Consider the following 23,444-nt stretch of genomic DNA (forward strand, 5'->3'; position numbering starts at 1 on the left):
CATTGTGAGATCCTGTCTCCAAGACCTAACCAAACTAAAACATGAATAACAGAAAACTAAAGAGAAGAGAAAGAAAACCACTCAAGTCCCATCTCTTAGCTATTTCATAGGGATATGGAAATACTTTAAAAGTATGAAAAAAATTTAAAGTACCTTCTTACTTTCTGGTGCCAAAGGATAACCTAGGTACATAATTTCCTGTAATAAACCTTTTCTCCATAAATCCCTGTTCCTCATAGTAGAGGAAATTATTTTGTGATCAACATCTCCTTTGCCCATTTGGTCTCTCATTTCCTCCCTTCTTTCCTTCCTGTCTTTCAGTTCATGATTGTTTGGGCAAAGAAGAAGCTCATACATATCACAATACTGTGGACATTTGCTTGAACCTTTTGTATATAAGCATTTCTATTCCCAGATCTTGCCATTTTTAGCATTTATTGAGTTCTGTCATGTATTAATTTTAGATTCTGGGTTTTACACTAATCACTGCTTGCCTTTATCCCTTAGTTAGTACTTGTATTCACCAGCAAACTTGCTTTCACTCTTGATTCTTGGCTGTGAATTTCAGATTGTATTCTTGGCTCTGAATTTCAGATTGTATTTTCTTTTTATCCACACTCAGTTTCAACTCATGCCTCTTATTCAGGTTTATTTCTAGACTTAGGTAGCCACAAAGTATAAAAATAGGACCTTTAGCACACTGATAATGCTTTCATAATGAATTCAACTTCTGTGCTCTGTTTATGGAAGTGCTGGACTCAAATGAACTAACGCAATGATAATATTTTACTTTGTAAATGCAAGTGTGGTTATGTGGATGCAGTTAAAGAAATCATATATGATCATTTCTTTGGTTCTCCAAACTGCACCAAATATTCAAGAAAAATGATCAGAACCTCCAACACTAATTTGTCACATCATTAAACACAGCAAAATCAATTGTGCTTAATTGATAATTGTGTTCTAGCTGAATTAATAATCAGATGTGCTGTATAGAAATGTCTATAGAGAACAGGGCCTACTGAAAGAAGCATAGGACATTGTGTTAAAAGAAACCCCATCTGGGGCTGGGAAGGTGGCTCAGTGGTAGAGCACTTGCCTTGCATGCATGAGGCCCTGGGTTCTATTCCTTGGCACCACATAAGCAAAAAGAAAAAAGCCAGAAGTAGCGCTGAAGGACAGCACCCAGGCCCAGAGTTCAGGTCACATGACCAGACCCCACCCCCAAAAAAGAAACCCCATCTTGAAGCTGTAAAGAGAAAATCCTCAGGTAATTTCAGTGAATTCTTGGTTTTAAACATGTTTGGTGAGGGACAATATGTTAATCACAAACCACACACACAAAACCCAAAACAACAACAACAAAACAACATTAACAACCTCCATAGAAGTTTCCAGTTGGTGGAGATAGGAGGTGGTTGAAATTATACCCATGATACTATGCCTTGTAACACAAATTCCTTCTGTATCACTTTATTTAAATCTATGATACAGTACATGAGAAAAGTATGAAAATACATTATACACTCTACAGTCTGATTATTTTTTGTTTTACTGTGGTTAACTAGATAATGGAGAACAATTTATGAGTCATAAAAGAGTGTCATATTTTGGCCAATCGACTTCAACAATTCATCCAAAAAATCATACACAATGATCAAACAAGATTCATTTCAGGGATGCAAAACTGGTTCAATATATGCAAATCAATTAAAATAATTCATCACATCAACAAGAGCAAGGATAAGAACCACATGGTTATCTCAATAGATGCAGAAATAGCATTTGAAAAGATCCAACACACTTTATGATGAAGGTTCTGGAAAAACTAGGAATCCATGGAACCTTTCTCAATGCAATAAAGGGTGTATATGACAAACCTACAGCCAATATTATACTCAGTGGTGAAAAACTAAAGCCATTTCCTCTAAACTCAGGAATGAGACAAGGATGCCCACTCTCTCCACTGCTCTTTAATGTAGTATTAGAATGCCTCCACTGCTCTTTAATGTAGTATTAGAATGCCTAGCTACAGCAATAAGAAAAGATGCAAACATAAAGGGGATCCAAATAGGGAAAGAAGTAAAACTCTCCCTCTTTGCAGATTACATGATCTTTTATTTAAAGGATCCCATGGACTCCACTCCCAAATTACTCAAGGTGATTCAAAACTTTGGCAAAGTAGCAGGGTATAAAATTACCCTAAAAAAATCAATGGCTTTTCTATATGCCAATAATGAGAAAAGTGTGGCTGAAATTAGGAAAGCAACTCCATTTATAATAGCCCCACAAAAAATAAAATACCTAGGAATTAACTTAACCAAAGAAGTGAAGGACCTCTATGATGAAAACTTTAAAAACTTGAAAAAGGAAATCAAGACAGAACTTAGAAAGTGGCAAAAACTCCCCTGATCCTGGATTAAAAAGATCAACATCGTGAAAATGGCAATACTGCCCAAGGCTATCTACAAATTCAATGTGAAACCTATCAATATTCCAACCTCATTCTTCAAGGAAATAGAAGAAGTAATCTAAAAATTCATATGGAACAATAAAAGACCCCAAATAGCAAAAAACATCCTAAACAGAAAAAACAGTGCTGGAATATCAATACCAAATTTCAAACTCCTACTACAAAGCCATAGTAATCAAAACAGCTTGGTACTGGCACAAGAACAGACCCCAGGACCAAGGGAATAGACTTGAAAACCCAGAAATGAACCTACAGACCTATACCCATTTAATCTTTGATAAGTGAGCTAAAAAATAGAATGGAAGAAAGACAGCCTCTTCAGTAAATGGTGCTGGCAAAATTGGTTAACTACTTGTAGAAAACTAAAGCTAGATCCTAATATATCACCCTGTGCCAGAATCAACTCCAAATGGATCAAAGACCTTGGAGTCAAAGCAGACACTCTGAAAACATTACAGGATGGAATAGGAGAAACCCTAGGTCTCCGTGGCACAGGCCGAAATTTTCTGAATAGAGACCCGGAAACACAACAAATCAAAGAAAGGTTGGACAAATGGGATTGCATGAAGTTGCAGAGCTTCTGCATGGCAAATGACATAGCTAGCAAGATCAATAGAAAGCCCACAGATTGGGAGAAGATCTTCACTAGCCATACAATGGACAAGGGTCTCATATCTAAAATATACTTGGAACTCAAAACATTAAATCCCCCAACAACAAATCCTCAAAGAAACAACTGCCCAATAAATAAGTGGGCTAAAGACTTGAAGAGAAACTTCTCTGAAGAAGAAAGAAGGAAGGCCAATAGACACATGAAGAAATGCTCAACCTCACTAGCCATAAAAGAAATGCAAATCAAAACAACATTGAGATACCACCTCACCCCAGTTAGAATGGCTATAATCAAGAACTCTAACAACAACAGATGCTGGAGGGGATGTGGACAGAAGGGAACCTTACTGCATTGTTGGTGGGAGTGTAAACTTGTTCAACCACTTTGGAAAGCAGTATGGAGGTTCCTCAAAAGACTTCACATAGAGCTCCCCTATGACCCAGCAATCCCGCTTTTGGGCATTTACCCAAATGTTTACAAACAAGACCACACTAAAGCTACCAGCACAACTATGTTTATTGCAACATTATTTACCATAGCTAAGATATGGAACCAACCCAGATGCCCCACAGTAGATGAATGGATCAAGAAAATGTGGTATATATACACAATGGAATTCTATGCCTCCATCAGAAAGAATGACATTGCCCCATTTGTTAGGAAATGGAAAGGCTTGGAAAAAATTATATTAAGTGAAGTAAGCCAAGCCCAAAGAAACATAGGTCCCATGGTTTCCCTTATTTGCAATATCTAGTAAATGTATGAGTCAAGCAGAAAAGGTTAGATTATGTGATGTTAGGAAAATGAACCCTTAGATATGTATTTAAATGTTTTTTTCTTTCATGCATTTGTTTCTAAATCATTTATAAGACTATTTCCTTGTTGCTTTGTATGTCCCTCCCCCACAGTATAACTCCAACTTTCACTATATTTGATGTCGGTATAATTTGTGGAGGGAGATGGGGAAAAAACAAGTCGTTTAAGGATTCAGGTGGACCTGTTGCAACTATGAGAAGTACAAGTTGTCATGTCGAACTTTACAACTTTGGTGCGGGGTTGGAGGGCGGATTGGGTGGGGGGGTAGGGGGGGAGGCTGGGAATGGATGTGAAGGGTAAACAAAGGAGGAGGCTGCAATGCTTGATAAGAAATGTACTCATTATCTTGCCCATGTAATTGTAACCCCTCTGTACAGTATGTTCACACACACAAAAAAGAAAGCCCATGGATTGGGAGATGTTCATTAGCCATACAACAGACAAGGTCTCATATCCAAAATATACCTGGAACTTAAAAAATTAAATCCCCAAAAACAAATCTTCAAAGAAACAACTCCCCAATAAATAAGTGGGCTAAAGACTTAAAGAGAAACTTGTCTGAAGAGGAAAGAAGGATGGCCAATAGACACATGAAGAAATGCTCAACCTCTCTAGCCATAAAGGAAATGCAAATCGAAACAATATTGAGATTCCACCTCACCGCAGTTAGAATGGCTAGAATCAAGAACTTGAATAACAACAGATGCTGGAGGGAATGTGGACAGAAGGGAACCTTCCACTTTGGAAAGCAGTATGGAGGTTCCTCAAAAGACTCCACATAGAGCTCCCCTATGACGCAGCAACCCCACTTTTGGGCATTTACCCAAATGCTCACAAACAAGACCACACTAAAGCTACCAGCACAACTATGTTTATTGCAGCATTAATTACCATAGCTAAGGTATGGAACCAACCCAGATGCCCCTGAGTAGATGAATGGATCAAGCAAACGTGGTATATATACACAATTGAATTCTCTGCCTCCATCAGAAAGAAAGACATTGCCCCATTTGTTAGGAAATGGAAGGACTTGGAAAAAATTATTTTAAGTGAAGTAAGCCAGGCCCAAAGAAACATAGGTCCCATGGTTTCCCTTATTTGCAATAACTAGTATATGTCTGAGTCAAGCAGAAAAGGTCAGATAAGTTGATGTTAGGGGAATGAACCCCAAGATAAGTATTCAAATGTTTTTTTTTGGTTTTTTCCTTTCACGCAATTTTTTCTATCATATTTATAAGATGATTTCTATGTTGCTTTGTATGTCCCTCCCCCACAGTATAACTCATACTTTCACTGTATTTGATGTTGGTAATATGTGGAGGGGAATGGAAAAAAATCATTTAACTATGGATACAGGTGGACCCATTGCAACAATGAGATGTACAAGTCGTTATGTGGAAAAACAAACTTAACAACTTTGGTGGGGGGGTGAGGGGAGGATCCGGTGGAGGGAGGGGAGGAGTATGGGAAGGGATGGGAAGGGGAATCAAAGAGGAGGCAACAATGCTTGATAAGAAATGTACTCGTTATTTTGCCCATGTAATTGTAACTCCTCTGCATAGTATTCTCACAATAAAAAAAGATAAAAAAGAGTGTCATAGTTTAAGAATCATATTTTCTTATTTTAATTCAAGTTATGTAAAATCCATTTTTATCAATCCATGCACATTATTCACAATTTGCCAGATGTCTTCTGGTTATTTCAAAAAAATCAAATCTCCCCTCAAATTAAACAAGATTTGTCTCTTCAAAGTATATTCAAAATATATTCTTCAGATGCTTGAAGGTATATCTCAAAGCGGAGCTCTAGAGGTTTTCTGAGGAAGTAGGAGCACCATTTAAATAAATACATTATATCAGAGGTGTCTGCTTAGAGGAAGACGAAATATTGTAAATGTATTAGTTTTTAAGAGTATGCTTAAAAAGGCAGTCCTATTTCTTAGGGATTCCCTTGAACATGGTATTTGATAAGTGGATACCTAACTGTGTCAGAATCATCATTACAGAGACCATATTTCATTTTTAATGGATTTGGGTTAAAACAAGAAAGAGAACTTGGTTTGGATAGTGACTGTTTCTGATATCCCTTTGAAGTAGATGTTTTGTTTTAATGTCCTAATGACAGCAAAATTAAATATAATTCCTTTCAATTAAATGTGTAAATAATCTAATTGAACTCAATTTTATCAATAATATACTAAGTAGCTTGTGAGGGTATGAGGCCCCCAAGTTCAAGTCCTAGTAACAACACCCAAAAAAAATGCAGATGTAGATTTTGATGATCAACTGGGTGATTCTTGTATCTATCAAATTTGAAAAGGCTCCCATGTAAATTTGGAAATAATTTATAGACTTTTAAAAATGATATAGGCTCAAAATTGATATACCTGTAAGAACCTGAGGAATTTATTTTGAATATTCTGAGGTGATAAATCTTTTTGTGCAAAATAAAAAGTTCTAGCTTTTATAATCAAGTAGTCAAGTCACATAAAAACATAATCCAAATAATGTATGCAGGTTTCCTGCAGTCCTGGGAGAGAAGGGATTTGACTATTCAATGGCATTTCATCTGTTCTTAGACAGGCAATGCAAATAAACCAGAATTATCAAATACATTGTGGGCTTAGTATAAAGATGATGCTTGATACCAGAGAATTGTGGCTGTGTAGGATGTCGTCTTCATTTCTAAGCATTACTTATTTAGTTACTGATTTATTTAAGCATTTAGTTACTTATTTACTTAAGCATTACTTATTTAGTTGAAATGTACACAGGTGGATAGATTTGCTGTCAGAATTGGAGAAAAGTAGCAAGATTATTCCCTATCCTCTACCTTGTGTTACTTTCCAACATCTATATCTTTCTTCTTTTTAAATTGTAGCTGCTTAGTTGTTCTTGCTCTCCACTCAATTAGACTTGGTTTAGTTAGGAATATTTAGACCTCTGGTGACAAAGCCTGCATATTGAAGGGGAGGGAAAGGGCATTTGGGCCTAGTAGAAGAATGTGTTCAGAAAATAGGGAGACTTGAACTCTGCCAGTGGAAATTCATGGCAAGGTGATGGTGGTGGTAATGATTCAAGAGAGTGCCTAACAGATATGGTTGGAGAATGATAAACAGGTATAGACCAAGCATTAAAAATAACACTTGCTAACTGAAAGTGACATCTGGCATTGATTATGAAGTTATTTTCAAATTTAAGTAATTTTTGATCTAATTAAAATTGTTTTCTTCTGTTGTAATTGTTTAATCAGTGAGAATATGTAGACAAAGGAGTAAAATACTTGGCTTTGGGCATCATATATTTGCGTGTATGAATTTATTAAGGTTTGCATATTAATTTTGAAGTATGGTTCCTAGGGTTTTTCTAAATATGATCAAGTCACTGTTACTCTCCATATTTCAAACTACAGTTTGTTGATAAGAGTTCTTAGCATGCATATGATAAATATGCTTCCTCTCCCAAATAATTTATAAATACCTGGTATTTCAAATTTTGGAAACTTGGAAATGCTGTGTATAAAACAATACCTTGAAAATAGGAAAAATGCCTTGAAATTTAATTATCTGCAAAGCTGTTTTATTCATACAAGTCATTATCTTTTTAAAAGACTATGTAGCTTCAGAAATCTTCACAGTAATTTTTCTTTTCATTTTAATTACTACTTGAAACCAGATGGTGTGGACATATCTTGTTTTTGGATTTTATCTTTTATTTCTTTTCTTCTAGCTTTAATTAATTAATGATACTCAATTAATATCTTGTTTTTTTCTTTTTGATCGGTGGTGGGGCTTGAACTCTGGGCTTGGGCGCTGTCCCTGTGCTCTTCAGCTCAAGGTGAGCACTCTACTGCTTGGGCCCCAGCGCTACTTCCTGTTTTCTAGTGGTTTTATTGGAGATAAGAGTCTCACGGCCTTTGCTGCCCGGGCTGGCTTTGAACCGCGATCCTCAGATCTCAGCCTCCTGAGTAGCTAGGATTACAGGCATGAGCCACCAGCGCCTGGCTCAATTAATAGCTTGACAGACCTTATAGTATTAAAAAGTCTGAGAAGGATTTAAAACAGCAGAGCTTTCCCCTTTTGTTCTTATACATTTTCCAAACATGATACTTTATTGTAAGTGGCTCAATTAAGTTATGAAAGTTGAAGATTTTTAACTTTTCTATGTAAATCTTTAATATTCATGAATACTTAAACATTTAACTTTTTACAAAAATTACTTTTTAATATATGGGCAATTTATATAATTATATAAACAGCATAATGGAAAATAAGTAGTTATGAAACAGCAACTTAAATCTAGAACTAGATCATTACTATTCATTTGCCTCTACCTATATAATTTGTATTTAGCATGTAGTATGGATTTACCTCCATTATCTCTTTCCTTGTATGTCCTGTTCACTGAATTAACTAGTAGGTGTCATCTTTCTTGTGGAATTGATCCTTAAAGGGCTAGACAGCAATGTTGCCATTGCTTTCTGTACTCTGAACCCCCACCCCATGTCTAGCTTCTGTTTACTGAGGTTATCCTAACTTGTTCTGATCTATCATTTATTTGTGCTGGTACTGGGGCTTGAACCCAGTGTCTGAGTGCTGTCCTTTAGCTTTTTTGTTCAAAGGTGGCTCTCTACCACTTGAACCACACTTCAATTTCTGGATTTGTGGCTTAATTGGAGATAAAAGTCTCATGGACTTTGTTGTTTGGATTGGCTTTAAATCATGATTCTTAGATCTCAGCCCAAGTAGCTAGGATTATAGGTGTGAGCCACTAATACCTGGCTCTTTTTTATTTTTTGAGTAGTTTTATACTTACAGAAAGTTATGAAGATAGTACCAAAATTTTCCATTATCTTGCACTGTCTCCTTTAGTATGTAAATTTTACATTACTATTTCACAACTAATATATCAACATAATGTCATTATAACTAAAGTTCATATTTTATTTTATTTTATTCTCTTTATCGTAAAGGTGATGTCCAGAGGGGTTACAGTTACTTAAGGTAATGAGTACATTTCTTTTCAAGTAGTGTTACCTCCTCTCTCATTTTTACTCACTTTCCCTCCTCCCTTAATTTTTATCTTATATATTTTTCTGTTCCAACATCCCACTTTGGATTGAAGGTTACATTTATTTGCCATTTCTCCTTGGGCTATTCAGAGTGTGACAGTTTCTCAACTTTTTGACAAATGCTTTAGGCTACATGTCTACCATTGCTGTATCATTAGGGGATATTTATATCATCATTTTATGGTTTACCTCATTCCCCTGTCCTTTTCCAGAAATTCTGGCAATTACTGATCTTTTTACTTTCTTAGCTTTTCCCAAAGGTGATGTAAATGGATTCCTACTGTATATGTTATTTTAGAATAGTGCCTTTGACTTAAAATAAATCAGTGTCTTACATGGTTCCTTCTTATCACTGAATAGTATTCCATACATGGATTTATTACAGCTTTTCTATTGAGAAACATTTTAATTACTTCCATTTTAAACAATTACAAATAAAACTTCCACAAACATTCGCATGCAGGTACAAATCAATTTTCTGGATTTCCTGAATTGTGGTTGGTGTACTTTGGAGTACATATTATTTTCATCACTTTTATTCAGCGAAGTTTTCCTTATGCATATTGTATTTATGTATAAAAATATATGTGCAGAAGCTATTTGTGAGGCATTGTATGACATTTTAATTATTTCCTTACATTTTCTTTATAGATATTCAAGAGTTTTATGAGGTCACATTACTAAATTCTCAAAAGAGTTGTGAGCAAAAGATTGAAGAAGCCAATCAAGTTGTACAGAAGTGGGAGAAGACATCCATTCTTGCTCCATGTTACGATGGTGTTCAAAACTCTCCAGAGGTATGTTACTGAAACTTCCCAAAGGCTGAATAATACTAACAGCTATGCTAGTAAAAAAGTAGTTGTGATGATAGTAGTAATTGTTATTGGGGAATAACAACAATAGAAATAACAATATGTATAAGAAATATTCACATGTGTTTTGCCATGAGAAAAATTATGTAAAACCCATAATTCTTCACATTATGCAAGTGAGTTCTGCTATGATTATTGCCATAGTTTCAGTAGAATCATGTTTACTCATTCTGGAATTTCAAAATATTGTTTCCCATGCCATGGAGAATGAATAGTAGGATAGTAGAATGTGGTTTAAAGCCATGCTTTTCACAGCATAGGCACTTATCCTGAAACATGAATAAAGTTATCTATTGATGCATTGATGTCTATGATAATAGAATTCCCATTTCCATTTATTTTAAAGTTTGTATTAGCTACATTTAAATTCTTTAAGCATTTTATATAGTTTCTAATGCATATTATATAATTGGTAATATACATATATTTTAAAAATGCATAAAGCTATTAGAGTTGTCTGTTCAATTTTTAAAGCTAGATTATGAGATCACAAGTTTGGAGACTATTGCTGAATTTGCAAATACTGAAAGATAAGGAAAGTAGAGCTATGTATCAGATTCATAGTTATAAATATGAAGTAGTTCACCCTACACTATTTCTGCCATGAGTATTATCATAATAATATCAATTAATATGTAATATAATACAAACCATTTTTCTAATTAGAGCTGATTTTATGAATGAGACTATTGAGTCCAAAGATATTGGTATTCTTAAGTCTTATATTACAAATTGGCAGAGTATTTTTTCTTTTGTTTTAATTGCTTTGGTTGGTCCACTATTTTCACTGTATTTGATTTTGGTACCATGTGTTATATATACGTGTGTGTGTGTGTGTGTGTGTGTGTGTGTGTGTGTGTGTGTGTGTGTGTGTGTGTGTTTATTTGACTTGGGGAAGGGAAAAGGAACAACAAAATGTGAGACAAAGGAAAAGGGGTGAAGCAATGCAACAGTGATACTCACATGACACTATGTTGGAAATTAACTTGTACTCATGTCACTTAGAATCATCTTATAAGTCATATGTACATAGTGTTTAACATTTTCTGCTTGTCTGGTAAGATTATCCTAGTCATTGCAAATAAGGGAAACTATGGGACCTATTTTCTTTGGGTCTGGCTTACATCACTTACTATAATTTTTCCAAGTCTTTCCATTTCCTAACAAATGGGGCAGTGTCATTCTTTCTGATGGAGGCCAAGGTAGGTACACAGTGGGTTTTATCTTTGTCACTATGTTGTTTTTAGGCTACTATGTGATTTTTTGGTTTCTTTTGTATGTTCTTCCCCCATGGTATAACACCTGTTTTCACTATATTTAATACCTGTGCCTTGCATCTTGTAATACATTTTTCTAGTTTGGGGAGGTCAAAGGATATAGCAAAAGGCTGAAACAAGGATACAGGTTGACCCATTGTAACAATGAGATGTACAAGGCACATGTTGAAAATGAACTTTACAACATGGTAGGGGGAAAACAAAAGAGAGGGTAACAATGCTCCACAGGAAATGTACTCATTACCTTACTCATGTAACTGTAACCCCTCTGTACAGTATGTTTACAATAAAAATATATAAAACAAACAAAATATATATAATTGATCCCACATTCAAAAAAAATTTCAGAGCAAATAAATATTTAGCTAAATGCATCTGATGACTTTTGGCTGTTAAATATCAGTGATATTTAATAGAAAGGAGGTTTCTGCCTCCACAAGGAGAAGCACTACTGTACATTCAGTGCCTGGTATAGTGTCTGGTACAGAGTAATCTTAAAGAACTACAGTAGTACATCAGTTTTCAACTTTAGTTCTTTTTTCTATAAATGAGCATGAAGTTAGTAATAAGACTTAAATCTTCCTAGGGGCACAAAATACAATTTGCCTCACCCTTGAGTTTTCTCAAAGTATTTCTGCTTTATACCTATTCACTTCCACTTCCCTATTTTCCCTTCATTATTCTTCTGTCTCAAAGGAATCATTACCTCTGCATATTGTGTAATTGTATCTCAGAGCAGAGATGTTCTATAGATTGCATCTTTGTGCTGAGGACAGTACCCAGCAGTGTGTAAGACTCAACAAGTAGTGGTGAATTATATAACCTTGGAGGGATGAGAGACCTCTAGGGAACTGTCCTAGCATCAACTATGAGATAATTCTGATTGAAGCATCTCCTTTCTAACTTTGGGATATTGTAATTTTTTATGTTGGTATTTGAAGCTCAGATTATGTATCTTCAACTAGGTTTAAGGCACATTCCACTATTTCCTTCTCTTCATCATTCCTATCACAATATTTTTTTTATTGTGAAAATACTGTACAGAGGGGTTACAATTACATGGGCAAGATAATGAGTACATTTCTTATCAAGCATTGTAGCCTCCTCCTTTGTTTCCCTTTCCTATCCCTTCCCATCCTCCCCCTGTCCCCCCACTCAATCCTCTCCGCTTCCCCTCCCCCCACCACCAAAGTTGTAAAGTTCGTTTTCGACATAATGACTTGTACATCTCATTGTTGCAATGGGTCCACCTACAATATTTTTTTTGGTGTTACTCACCTAACTGTAACCCCTCTATACAGTATTTTTACAATAAAAATGTATTAAAAAGATGCTTTAGCTGATCCTTGTTGTCTAACTAAAATTCTCCCAACTTTATATCTGTGCCCTTTGGTTTTAGCTATTTTCTGCTGTAGTTTTCAATTACCTTGAGATTCAAGAAAGAGCAAATTCTTGTGTGGAAGGAAAGTGTACCTCAGAAAGGCAATACCTTCTTCTTATCACCTTAATGGAAATAGACCCAAACTCACGAGATCGATCACCCACCAGGCAACCTGTTCGTGTTCCCATTCTGATAGTAAAATGGTAACAATTATTTGGGACTCCTCCAGAGACAAAGACTGAGCTAATGGTCAGACAGCCATATTGATTTGGAACTGTTTTAACAATATATGCCTTTCTCAACCCTGATCCCAATTCTTGCTATTTAACCTGAAGCCACTGCTTGTACTTCTGAAGAAGATCAAAGATGTATTGCAGTGCTGTTTTCCCATGGCTACTATGTGATAGATCTTCTTATTTGGCATCCCAGGGCAGTGGTCCGACCTCATTTGGGACTACTGGCCTGGGATCTAAAACCTTGGCTGCAGTGCTAGGTTTGAACTCAGAGACTTATGCTTGCTGGACACTTGAGCTATTTATTCACCAAGTCATTTTTATAATAGTTTGTTGTAGTTAAGTTTTTATGCTTCAGACTGGTTTGACTCTGACAATGATCCGTTTACCTCTATCTTTGAAGTAGCTAGAATTACAGGCAGTAAAATGAGCATTTGTCTTTGATTAAGTATACCTTGGTCCTTTTGCTTAGGTATTTCTTGACCATCACTTTATTCATCTGTCTTACTTATGCCAAAGAACTTCCCCCAAATACCTGGAGTTTGGGGAAGATGCATATAGAAGTGATTTTTACCCAAGTTTTAATTTATTTTGTAATCTCCTGATCTTTTTGTTTTGCTCCTTAACATGAATTGTTATTATTATTTTTTAATCAGAGGGAGTTGGGATACATACAGTCAGGGAGAAACATTCCATAAGACTGCATATTCTTAAAAAGCTTTCTAGTCCTCCACCATGATATGGCTTCTGTGTTTAAAAACCTCATATGATGCTTGTGCTTGCTGTTTCTTTGAGCCTCTGAGATTGTTGAGTTCTCTCATAGAGCAGCTCAGATATACAATCATCAGGGTAAATAGGACATACAAAGAAAGCCTATTAGTATCAATAGAAACAAATATGATATAGAAGGAAAACACTATTTTTGGTAACCGATGCAGAAAGATTTTGCTGTTTTGAGAATAGCAAATGTCCTATAACTTGTAATTCCTAGCTTGCTACAGGAAAATGTGTTATAAAGATAACCCTTAATCTGGTCCTAAAAAATGCATAAAACAAAGCCTAAGTTTCACCAGTTTTCTTTTTAATGATACTTTTGAAATTATAGTATACCATTTCTCCCAATCCAACTAGGTCGTTAACATTTTTGACCTTGAGGTGTTGTCTCAGTCTCTTTGGTTTTGCTATAAAGTCAGAAATGATGGAGAATTGAGGTTAGAATTTTGTAGCATGTACTATGACCCTGTGTACTATTTGAGATAATTTAAAATGATTGATTTTCTGTTCTATTTTCAGTATACATGCAACCTAGAAGTCTCCATAGTGGTAAAATCATTTGCATTTCGATTGGAACATGTGTCATGTTGTGTCACTGTTTTGTCAAGTCTTCTAGTATCTTTCCACAGAGAATAAATTTGATTTTCTTACAATGGCCTAGAGGGCTCTAAAAATTGCTGCTCCAGTTCCCTTTCTGATTTATATCCTATTACTTTATCCCTCATTTACACCTGTCCAGTTTTCCTAGTTTCTTCTCTGCTTCTCAAATCTGTGGAGTATTATATCTTTTTTTTGAAGATATTCTTTTTTATTGTAAAAATACTGTACAGAGGGATTACAGTTACATGAGTAAGGTAATAAGTACATTTCCTATCAAGCATTGCTACCTCCTCCTTTGTTTTTCCCCCACCATCCCTATCTCCCTCCCCCCCACATGTTTGTTTTCAACATAGGGTCTTGTACATCTCATTGTTACAGTGGGTCATCCTGTATCCTTATTTCCCTTCCCATCCCCAAATTAGGAAAATGTATATACAAGATGCATGGCACAGTAATCAAATACAATGAAAACATTGAATATAGTGAATACAGGGGTTATACTATGGAGGAAGAACATTCAAAAGAAACAAAAGAATTACATAGGACATTATAAGTACATTAAAAACAAAAGTAATAAAGATCAAACCTCTTGTAACCGTATATGTGGGTTCATTTCACTTAGATCATCTTATATGGTCATATCTACAAAGCTTTTGACCTCTTCTGCTTGTCTTAGATGAATACTTAATGCAGATAAAGGAAACCATGGGACCTATGTTTCTTTGAGTCTGGCTTACTTCACATAATATAATTTTTTCCAAGCCTTTCCATTTTCTAACAAGTGAGACTGTGTTGTTCTTTCTGATGGAGGCATAGAATTCCATTGTATAAACATGCAACATTTCCTTGATCCATTCATCTACTGAGGTACATCTGGATTGGTTCCATATCTTTTAGTATGACCTTGTTTGTGATTTTTTTGGGTACATGCCCAAAAGTGGGATTGCTGGGTCATAAGGGAGCTTTATGTGGGTGTTTTATGGAACCTCCATACTGCTTTCCAAATTGGTTGAACAAGTTTACACTCCCACCAACAGTGCAGTAGGGTTCCCTTTTGATCACATCCCCTCCAGCATCTTTTGTTATTAGATGTCTTGATTTTAGCCATTCTAACTGGGGTGAGGTGGAATCTGAATGTTGTTTTGATTTACATTTCTTTTGTGACTAGAGAAGTTGAGCATTTCTTCATGTGTCTATTGGCCATTCTTATTTCCTCTTCAGAGAAGTCTCTCTTTAAGTCTTTGGCCACATATTAATCAGGAGGTTTTTTCTTTGAGGATTTGTTGTTGGAGGATTTGATTTTTTCAGTTCTAAGTGTATTTTAAATATAAGACCACTTTTGCCTATAGTGCTATGGGTTGAAGATTCACTCCTTCCAAATCTTTGAGTTCATTAATTCCCACCATGTTCTACTCTAGAACACTCCTACTCTTAAATTATCCCTTCCCTTGCTTAGCATTTCTATCACTGTTTCTTACTTTGTTTTTGTTTATAGGTCTTAACACTATCTTACCTAAGCATTAGGTACTATGCATAGGTAGTCAGACCATTTGGGTTTGAATTCAGCCTCCCTCAATTGACCTGTGACTTTAGGGAAATTACTAGGCCCTTACAGATCTGTTACTTCTTCTGAAATAGCATTCTCATGAGAATAAATGCTTGCTTTCCTTCTCAAAGGAGATAAGTTTCAGGCCTGTTTTTTAATTTTTCTTTTACTTTTTTGTTTTTAGTACATAAAACATTCTCTAATTTTGTCATTTGTTAGTTGAGAAGACTAGTTGTTTTATTTTGACTTAAAATAATTTTCCTAAAAATTACTAGTGTGAATTTTAGCTTTTGAGCTAGAGTATGTGCATAGTCCAAGTGAGTATTGATATCATGACTTACTCATTAATTCTTTCATGTAATAGCCTCATACCTGCAAATCAGGTACTCTACCACTTGTCACATACCACTTAAGTCCCTATTACTTTGGTAATTTTTGAATTAAAGTACTGATTTATATCCAGGCCAGATCTGGGCTGAAATACTCCTACTTGTGAGTCCCGTGATTATTTCCTTGTTGCTTTGTATGTCCCTCCCCCACAGTATAACCCCTGCTTTCACTGTATTTGATGTTGGTATAATTTGTGGAGGGGAAGGGGAAAAACAAGTCGTTTAAATAAGGACACAGGTGGACCCGTTGCAACAATGAGATGTACAAGTTGTCATGTTGAAAATGAACTTTACAACTTTGGTGGTGGTGGGGAGAGGATTGGGTGAGGGGGACGGGGGTGGGGGAGGCTGGGAAGGGATGGGAAGGGGAAACAAAGGAGGAGGCTACAATGCTTGATAAGAAATGTACTCATTATCTTGCCCATCTAATTGTAACCCCTCTGTACAGTATTTTCACAATAAAAAAAAGAAAAACTTACTCTGAAATGTTCCTAAGAAAATCTGGCTCTTCATGTGCAAACTAAGACTGGTGTGATATTCCAACATTGCTTATTAGTTTGGATCCTCTGCCATTTCTGTAGTGTGCCTCCCAGTGATTACTTTTTCCCTGGAAATGTATTCCCCAAATAAAGCTTTGATATAACACATAATTTAAACTAACCTGGAAGTCAAGGTTTTAGACTTCTTCATCTTGAAGGAAAGGGCCATGTACATGTTTGCCTTTAGCCTAATAAGATCTTCAGTATAAGTTTCACCTAATAGTTCTTGAAGTTTTATCTCAGATGCCTGGTGGGAAAGGGAAAATCTGTGTTGTGTTGTTTATGATGATTGTTTAAAATAACATAACAATTATTCACTCAGTTTTTATTTTAGGAATATAAGAAATGCCCTGTTTTTAAAAATCTTCAAGGAAGTATTTAATTCAAAGTTTGATTTTTGTTGTTTCTTAGGTGTTTTGTTAAGTGTAAGCAACAAATGAGTCATCTCTGTGTTATATCTTATCACCCCTCCTACGTACTAACACCTATTACCTATTTACTTTACCTTGATTTTTTAGCTCCCAATTATGGTTCATTGTCTGCTATCCTTTGTTTTTATATAAAAGAAGTAGAACTTACTCCCTCCTAACTTCTTTTTTGGGAATTAGATATGTCTATTTCTTCTCCACCGAGCTTGAGCTGCTGATCTGAAGTCTGCAGTTCTAACTTAGTAACAAAAAGAGTTTTTATGTTACTGAGAAATTACAGCATTATAGTAAGAGCACTGGGCCCCAAATGAGACATTTTGGCAGAACAGAATAATCAAGTCATCTGAGAGCCTTGTGTTTGTATTTTGCTGTGTCCCTTTTTCCAGTTATGTGTCCATGGATAAATTATTTAATCTCTTTGAGTTCTTTGTCAAATGTTAAAATAATAATAGTATCTACCTCATAAGGTTGCTGTGAAAAATGAATAAAATATAAGGCATCCAACGTACTTAGTATAATTCCTGGACCTAGTAAACCCCCCAAAAATAGCACATACATAAATATAATTATACAATGTCAATACAAATACAAAACACATATATAAATACAAATACACAATAAATAGGAAATGCCCCATATGTATATGAAAGCTTTGAGCCTGCATTGTATTACAATATATGTTAAAAATGGAATTTTCCCCTCAATCATCATTTCTGCTTATGAGTTCAGATCAAATAGTGAGCAAGAAAGTATTCTGTCAAGCAAAAGCATAATGTGAATATAAGAAAATCTCATAATCATTTCTACACAGTGTAGTAATCTTCTCACTGCAAATTGCTGATACTTGAAATCCTTTCCATGGATATTTTGGTAGGGAGTTTAGGTAGTCCTTGTTAAATATACTTGCTTCTGTAAACCAGCACGACTTTCTGTCAGTAGCCTCGAAAAGGGTGTCTGAGCTTCAGATTGATATTTAAGTAAGATCAATGTTTTTACTTTATATTTTAGCCTGCTTATTTGCTTAAGAGAGTGGGTGGAAGGGCATAATTAATTATGTGTGGATTAGCCACAAATTTTAGTACCTGGATAATTGTAGAGGGGAGTAAATGCTGGTAAATGGGAGTTAGGAGAGGTAAGAAATAGAGAAAAGTGACACACTTAGAGAAAGGGATACTTGAAAGTAAAGTGAATGTTCTCAAACATAAGCTTTAGCTACTGATATTTTTATTAGTATTTACAAATTATATAAAGTAAGGACTTACTGACATTTCTATAATACATATATATATATATATATATAATTGAATATACTCCTCTTATAGTCTTTCTTATCCCCTTTCCATACTTCCCTTACCCTAATAGTCTCCCTCTTTTTTTTTTTTTTTGTCAGTGATGGGGACTGAACTCTGGGCCTGGGTGCTGTCCCTCAGCTCAAAGCTAGCACCCTAGTGGCCAAAGCGCCACTTACAGCTTTTTTCTGCTTATATGGTGCCTAGGAATCAAACCCAGGGCCTCATGCATGTGAGGCAAGCACTCTACCACTAAGCCAACTTCCCAGCCCCTCTCCCTTTATCTTTAATATTATCCCCACAACTAAGTTTACACATCAGAATAAAAAAATGACACTTGTCACTGTTTATCTCAGTTAACATGATAAACCCAAGGTTCACCTGTTTTCCTGCAAAGAATAAAATTTTACTTTCCTTTATGGCTGAATCAAACTCCATTGTATATAAACAGCATGTTTTCTTTATCTGTTCACCTACTGGTGTGCATCTAGGCTGATTCTATAACTTGGCTATTGTGAATAGTGAAGCAAAAATACCAGTGTTCAGGTGCCTATGAAGCAAGCTGACTTTATTCTTTGGGTATATATACAGATGTGATAGATCCATGTGATAGTTCTATTTTTAATTTTTTTTGGGGGGGTCCAGTTGTTGTGTCTGAACTCTGGGCCTGGGTGCTGTCCCTCAGCTCTTCAGCTCAAGGCTAACACTCTACCACTTGAGCCACAGCGCCACTTCCGGCTTTTTTCTTTTTGCTTATGTGGTGCTGAGAAATCGAACCCAGGGCCTCAGAGGCATGCAAGGCAAATGCTCTACCACTAAGCCATCTTCCCAGCCTATCTATTTTTAATTTTTAGAGTAGCTTTTATAGTGAGTTCCATAGTGCTAGGCTAATTTACCATCCCGCCAGCAGTGTATTTTTGAAGTCAGGCAGAGATTAGTTTTTCCAAGACAGGATGAGATTGTCTTTCCTCTGCTTCCCTTCCCTCCCCATCTTCCCTTTTCATTCTTCTGCCTCACTCCATCTATCCCTGCTCCTTATCACTCACCAAACATCTGCTATATGTATTTTAATTTGTGTGGTTTAAGTTCCCAGTTAGTTTGTACCATTAGTTGTTTTGCAAAAGTGGACCTCAGGAACACGTTCTTGTTTCAGAGAGTCAGTTCTGTCCACATGTCACCTATCATTTATGTGACTCCTTCTTATTTATAATCTAGTAGATTATAAATGGATCATAACTATTTCTTCTTCTTATGGACTTGAAGTTATTTTTTATAAGTTACAAAGATAAAGAGAAAAACTCTTTTTTGAATCCTGTATATTTTCTGAGATAAGTTATTCGTATTCATAAACCATTTTATAGCCAGAATTGTTACTTTTTTTTTTTTATCCTTACAATGGCTAGTAAACCGGACAGATTTGTTGCCACTATCCAAAGGAAACTTTAGGTGGGAATTTGTGGAAGATCATATTGTTAAAATTTGATGGAATCAGGAATCTGAATTGGAATTACTGATGTTTCCATTACATTATAAGGAAGAAATGATTATTTTGAATCAAATATAAAAGATAGTTACACTGCTCTGACTAGCTTTAGAACTGGGCTTTGTGTGAGGCTTAAGAATTAGGTTGTCTAGTGGAGAAAGCTAAGAAGAGACTCAGAAGAAGAATAAAACCTGTTTCCTATAAAGAAAGCCTAGATTATACTTTAGATATTATCTTCTAATTTCTATAGCAATCTAGCTAGGGAGATATTTTGTTGATTGATTACTTATTTTTTTGAGTAGGATTTTCAGTAGTAGATAAATTATTATTTGTTATTTACTGAAGTTGAAACTAAGCCTTGGAGAAGCTAATGGATTTGATCAAGGTCACATAGTAAATTGTAATGTAGTTCACACTAATGAACATGGGCTTGACATTTCATGACCTTTCTCAAAAGGAAGTGTGCAAGGTTTTTGAATACTAGTGAAGAGTTAGGCTTAGAAGATTAGGAAGCTGAGACTGGAAGATAATTCTAACTGAGAGCTTTAATTGTGGAGAGCTATAAAAATAAGTATATAATAAGCACAAAATGGCATAAATAAAGACAATACAGTTTAGTCTCTCTAGGCAGCTTTGAGCCATAGATTTTTTTTTTATTGTGAAAATACCTTACAGAGGAGTTAAAATTACATGGAATGAGTACATTTCTTTTTTTTTGGGGGGGGGTCTGGTCGTGGGGCCTGAACTCTGGGCCTGGGCGCTGTCCCTCAGCTCTTCAGCTCAAGGCTAGTGCTCTCCCATTTGAGCCACAGCCCCACTTCCGGCTTTTTTCTTTTTGATTATGTGGTGCTGAGGAATCGAACCCAGGGCCTCAAGCATGCAAGGCAAACGCTCTACCACTGAATCACCTTCCCAGCCCTAATGAGTACATTTCTTATCAAGCATTGTTGCCTCCTCTTTATTTCCCCTTCCCATCCCTTCCCATACTCCTCCCACCTCCCCACACCAAGTCTCCCCCCACCCCCCACCAAAGTTGTAAAGTTCGTTTTTCGACATAATGACTTGTACATCTCCTTGTTGCAATGGGTCCACCTGTATCCCTATTAAAACAATTTGTTTTTTTCCTTCCTCTCCACAAATTATACCAACATCAAGTAGAGTGAAAGCAGGGCTTATACCGTGGGGGAGGGACATACAAAGCAACATAGAAATCATTTATAAATATGTTAGAAACAATTGCATAAAAGGAAAAAAAAACAAACAAAACATTTGAATACTTATCTTGGGGTTCATTCCCCTAAGATAAACTTATCTGACATTTTCTGCTTGACTCATACATATACTAGTTATTGCAAATAAGGGAAACCATGGGACCAATGTTTCTTTGGGCCTGGCTTACTTCACTTAAAATAATTTTTTCCAAGTCCTTCCATTTCCTAACAAATGGGGCAATGTCATTCTTTCTGATGGAGGTATAGAATGCCATTGTGTATATATACCACATTTTCTTGATCCATTCATCTACTGAGGGGCATCTGGGTTGGTTCCATATCTTAGCTATGGTAAATCATGCTGCAATAAACATAGTTGTGCTGGTAGCTTTAGTGTGGTCTTGTTTGATCATTTGGGTAAAAGCCCAAAAGTGGAATTGCTGAGTCACAGGGGAGCTCTATGTGGAGTCTTTTGAGGAACCTCCATACTGCTTTCCAAAGTGGTTGAACAAGTTTACACTCCCACCAACAATGCAGTAAGGTTCCCTTCTGTCCACATCCCCTCCAGCATCTGTTGTTGTTAAGAGTACTTGATTATAGCCATTCTAACTGGGGTGAGGTGGAATCTCAATGTTGTTTTGATTTGCATTTCTTTTATGGCTAGGGAGGTTGAGCATTTCTTCATGTGTCTATTGGCCATCCTTCTTTCCTCTTCAGAGAAGTTTCTTTTTAAGTCTTTAGCCCATTTATTTATTGGGCAGTTGTTTCTTTGAAGATTTGTTTTTTGAGGATTTAACTTTTTGAGTTCCAGGTATATTTTAGATATGAGACCCTTGTCCATTGTATGGCTAGTGAAGATCTTCTCCCAATCCATGGGCTTTCTATTGATCTTGCTAGCTATGTCCTTTGCCATGCAGAAGCTCTGCAATTTCATGCAATCCCATTGGTCCAACCTTTCTTTGATTTGTTGTGTTTCCGGGTCTCAATTAATAAAATTTCTGCCTGTGCCAAGGAGACTAGGGTTTCTCCTATCCCATCCTGTAATGTTTTCAGAGTGTCTGTTTTAACTCCAAGGTCTTTGATCCATTTGGAGTTGATTCTGGTGCAGGGTGATATATTAGGATCTAGCTTTAGTTTTCTACAAGTAGTTAACCAATTGTGCCAGTACCATTTACTGAAGAGGCTGTCTTTCTTCTATTCTATTTTTTTTAGCTTGCTTATCGAAGATTAGATGGCTATAGGTCTGTAGGTTTATTTCTGGGTTTTCAATTCTATTCCATTAATCCTGAGGTCTGTTCTTGTGCCAGTACCAAGCTTTTTGATTACTATGGCTTTGTAGTAGAGTTTGAAATTTGGTATTTTTATTCCTCCTGCACTGCTCTTTCTGTTAAGGATAGTTTTTGCTATTTGGGGTCTTTTATTGTTCCATATGAATTTTTGGATTGCCTCTTCTATTTCTTTGAAGAATGAGGTTGGAATTTTGATAGGTATCGCATTGGATTTGTAGATAGCCTTAGGAAGTATTGCCATTTTCAGGATGTTGATCTTTCCAATCCAGGATCATGGGAGTTTTTTTCCCCAATTTCTAAGTTCTGTTTTGATTTCCTTTTTCATGTTTTTATTTTTCATCATAGAGGTCCTTCACTTTTTTGGTTAAGATAATTGCTAGGTATATTATTTTTTGTGGGCTATTACGAATGGAGTTGCTTTCCTAATTTTCAGCCACACTTTTCTCATTGTTTGCATACAGAAAAGCCATTGATTTTTGAGGGTTAATTTTATACCCTGCTACTTTGCCACAGTTTTGAATCAGTTTGAGTAATTTGGGAGTGGAGTCTGTGGGATTCTTTAAATACAAGATCACGTCATCTGCAAAGTGGGAGAGTTTTACTTCTTCTTTCCCTATTTGGATCCCCTTTATGTTTGCATATTGTCTTATTGCTGTAGCTAGGCATTTTAATACTATTTTGAAGAGAAGTGGAGAGAGCGGACATCCTTGTCTTGTTCCTGAGTTAAGAGGAAATGGCTTTAGTTTTTCACCATTGAGTATAATGCTGGCTGTACGTTTGTCATATATAGCCTTTATTGTATTGAGGATTTTTCCATGGATTCCTAATATTTCGAGAACCTTCATCATAAAGGGTTGTTGGATCTTGTCAAATAAGAACCATGTGGTTCTTGTCCTTCCTCCTGTTTATGTGATGAATAATATTAATTTATTTGCATATATTGAACCAGCTTTGCATCCCTGAAATGAATCCTGTTTGATCGTGGTGTATGATTTTTTGGATGAATTGTTGAAGTCGATTGGCCAGAATTTTGTTGAGAAGTTTTGCATCAATGTTCATCAAAGAAATGGGTCTATAGTTCTCTTTCTTTGATGAGTCCCTGCCTAGTTTTGGGATGAGGGTTATGATGGCTTCATAGAATGTGTTCGGTAGTGAACTTT

General features: G+C 35.9%; 1 protein-coding gene across 11 annotated transcripts in view; it reads left to right on the forward strand.

Annotated features, from left to right (window-relative positions):
• Dlg2 (discs large MAGUK scaffold protein 2) overlaps positions 1-23,444 on the forward strand; it is a 2,075,786-nt gene that overhangs the window by 284,695 nt on the left and 1,767,647 nt on the right. For 10 of the 11 annotated variants that reach the window (XM_070034861.1, XM_070034862.1, XM_070034867.1 and 7 more), the window contains one exon: positions 9,625-9,770. In XM_070034861.1, coding sequence (XP_069890962.1) covers positions 9,625-9,770 — 146 coding nt within the window. Of the gene's footprint in view, positions 1-9,624; positions 9,771-23,444 lie in introns of those variants that run through there. The other variant, XM_070034870.1, reaches the window with a different exon arrangement.

The sequence above is a fragment of the Dipodomys merriami genome, unplaced genomic scaffold, assembly GCF_024711535.1.
Source record: "Dipodomys merriami isolate MVZ:Mamm:240054 unplaced genomic scaffold, mDipMer1.0.p SCAF_25, whole genome shotgun sequence".
Lineage (NCBI taxonomy): Eukaryota > Metazoa > Chordata > Mammalia > Rodentia > Heteromyidae > Dipodomys > Dipodomys merriami.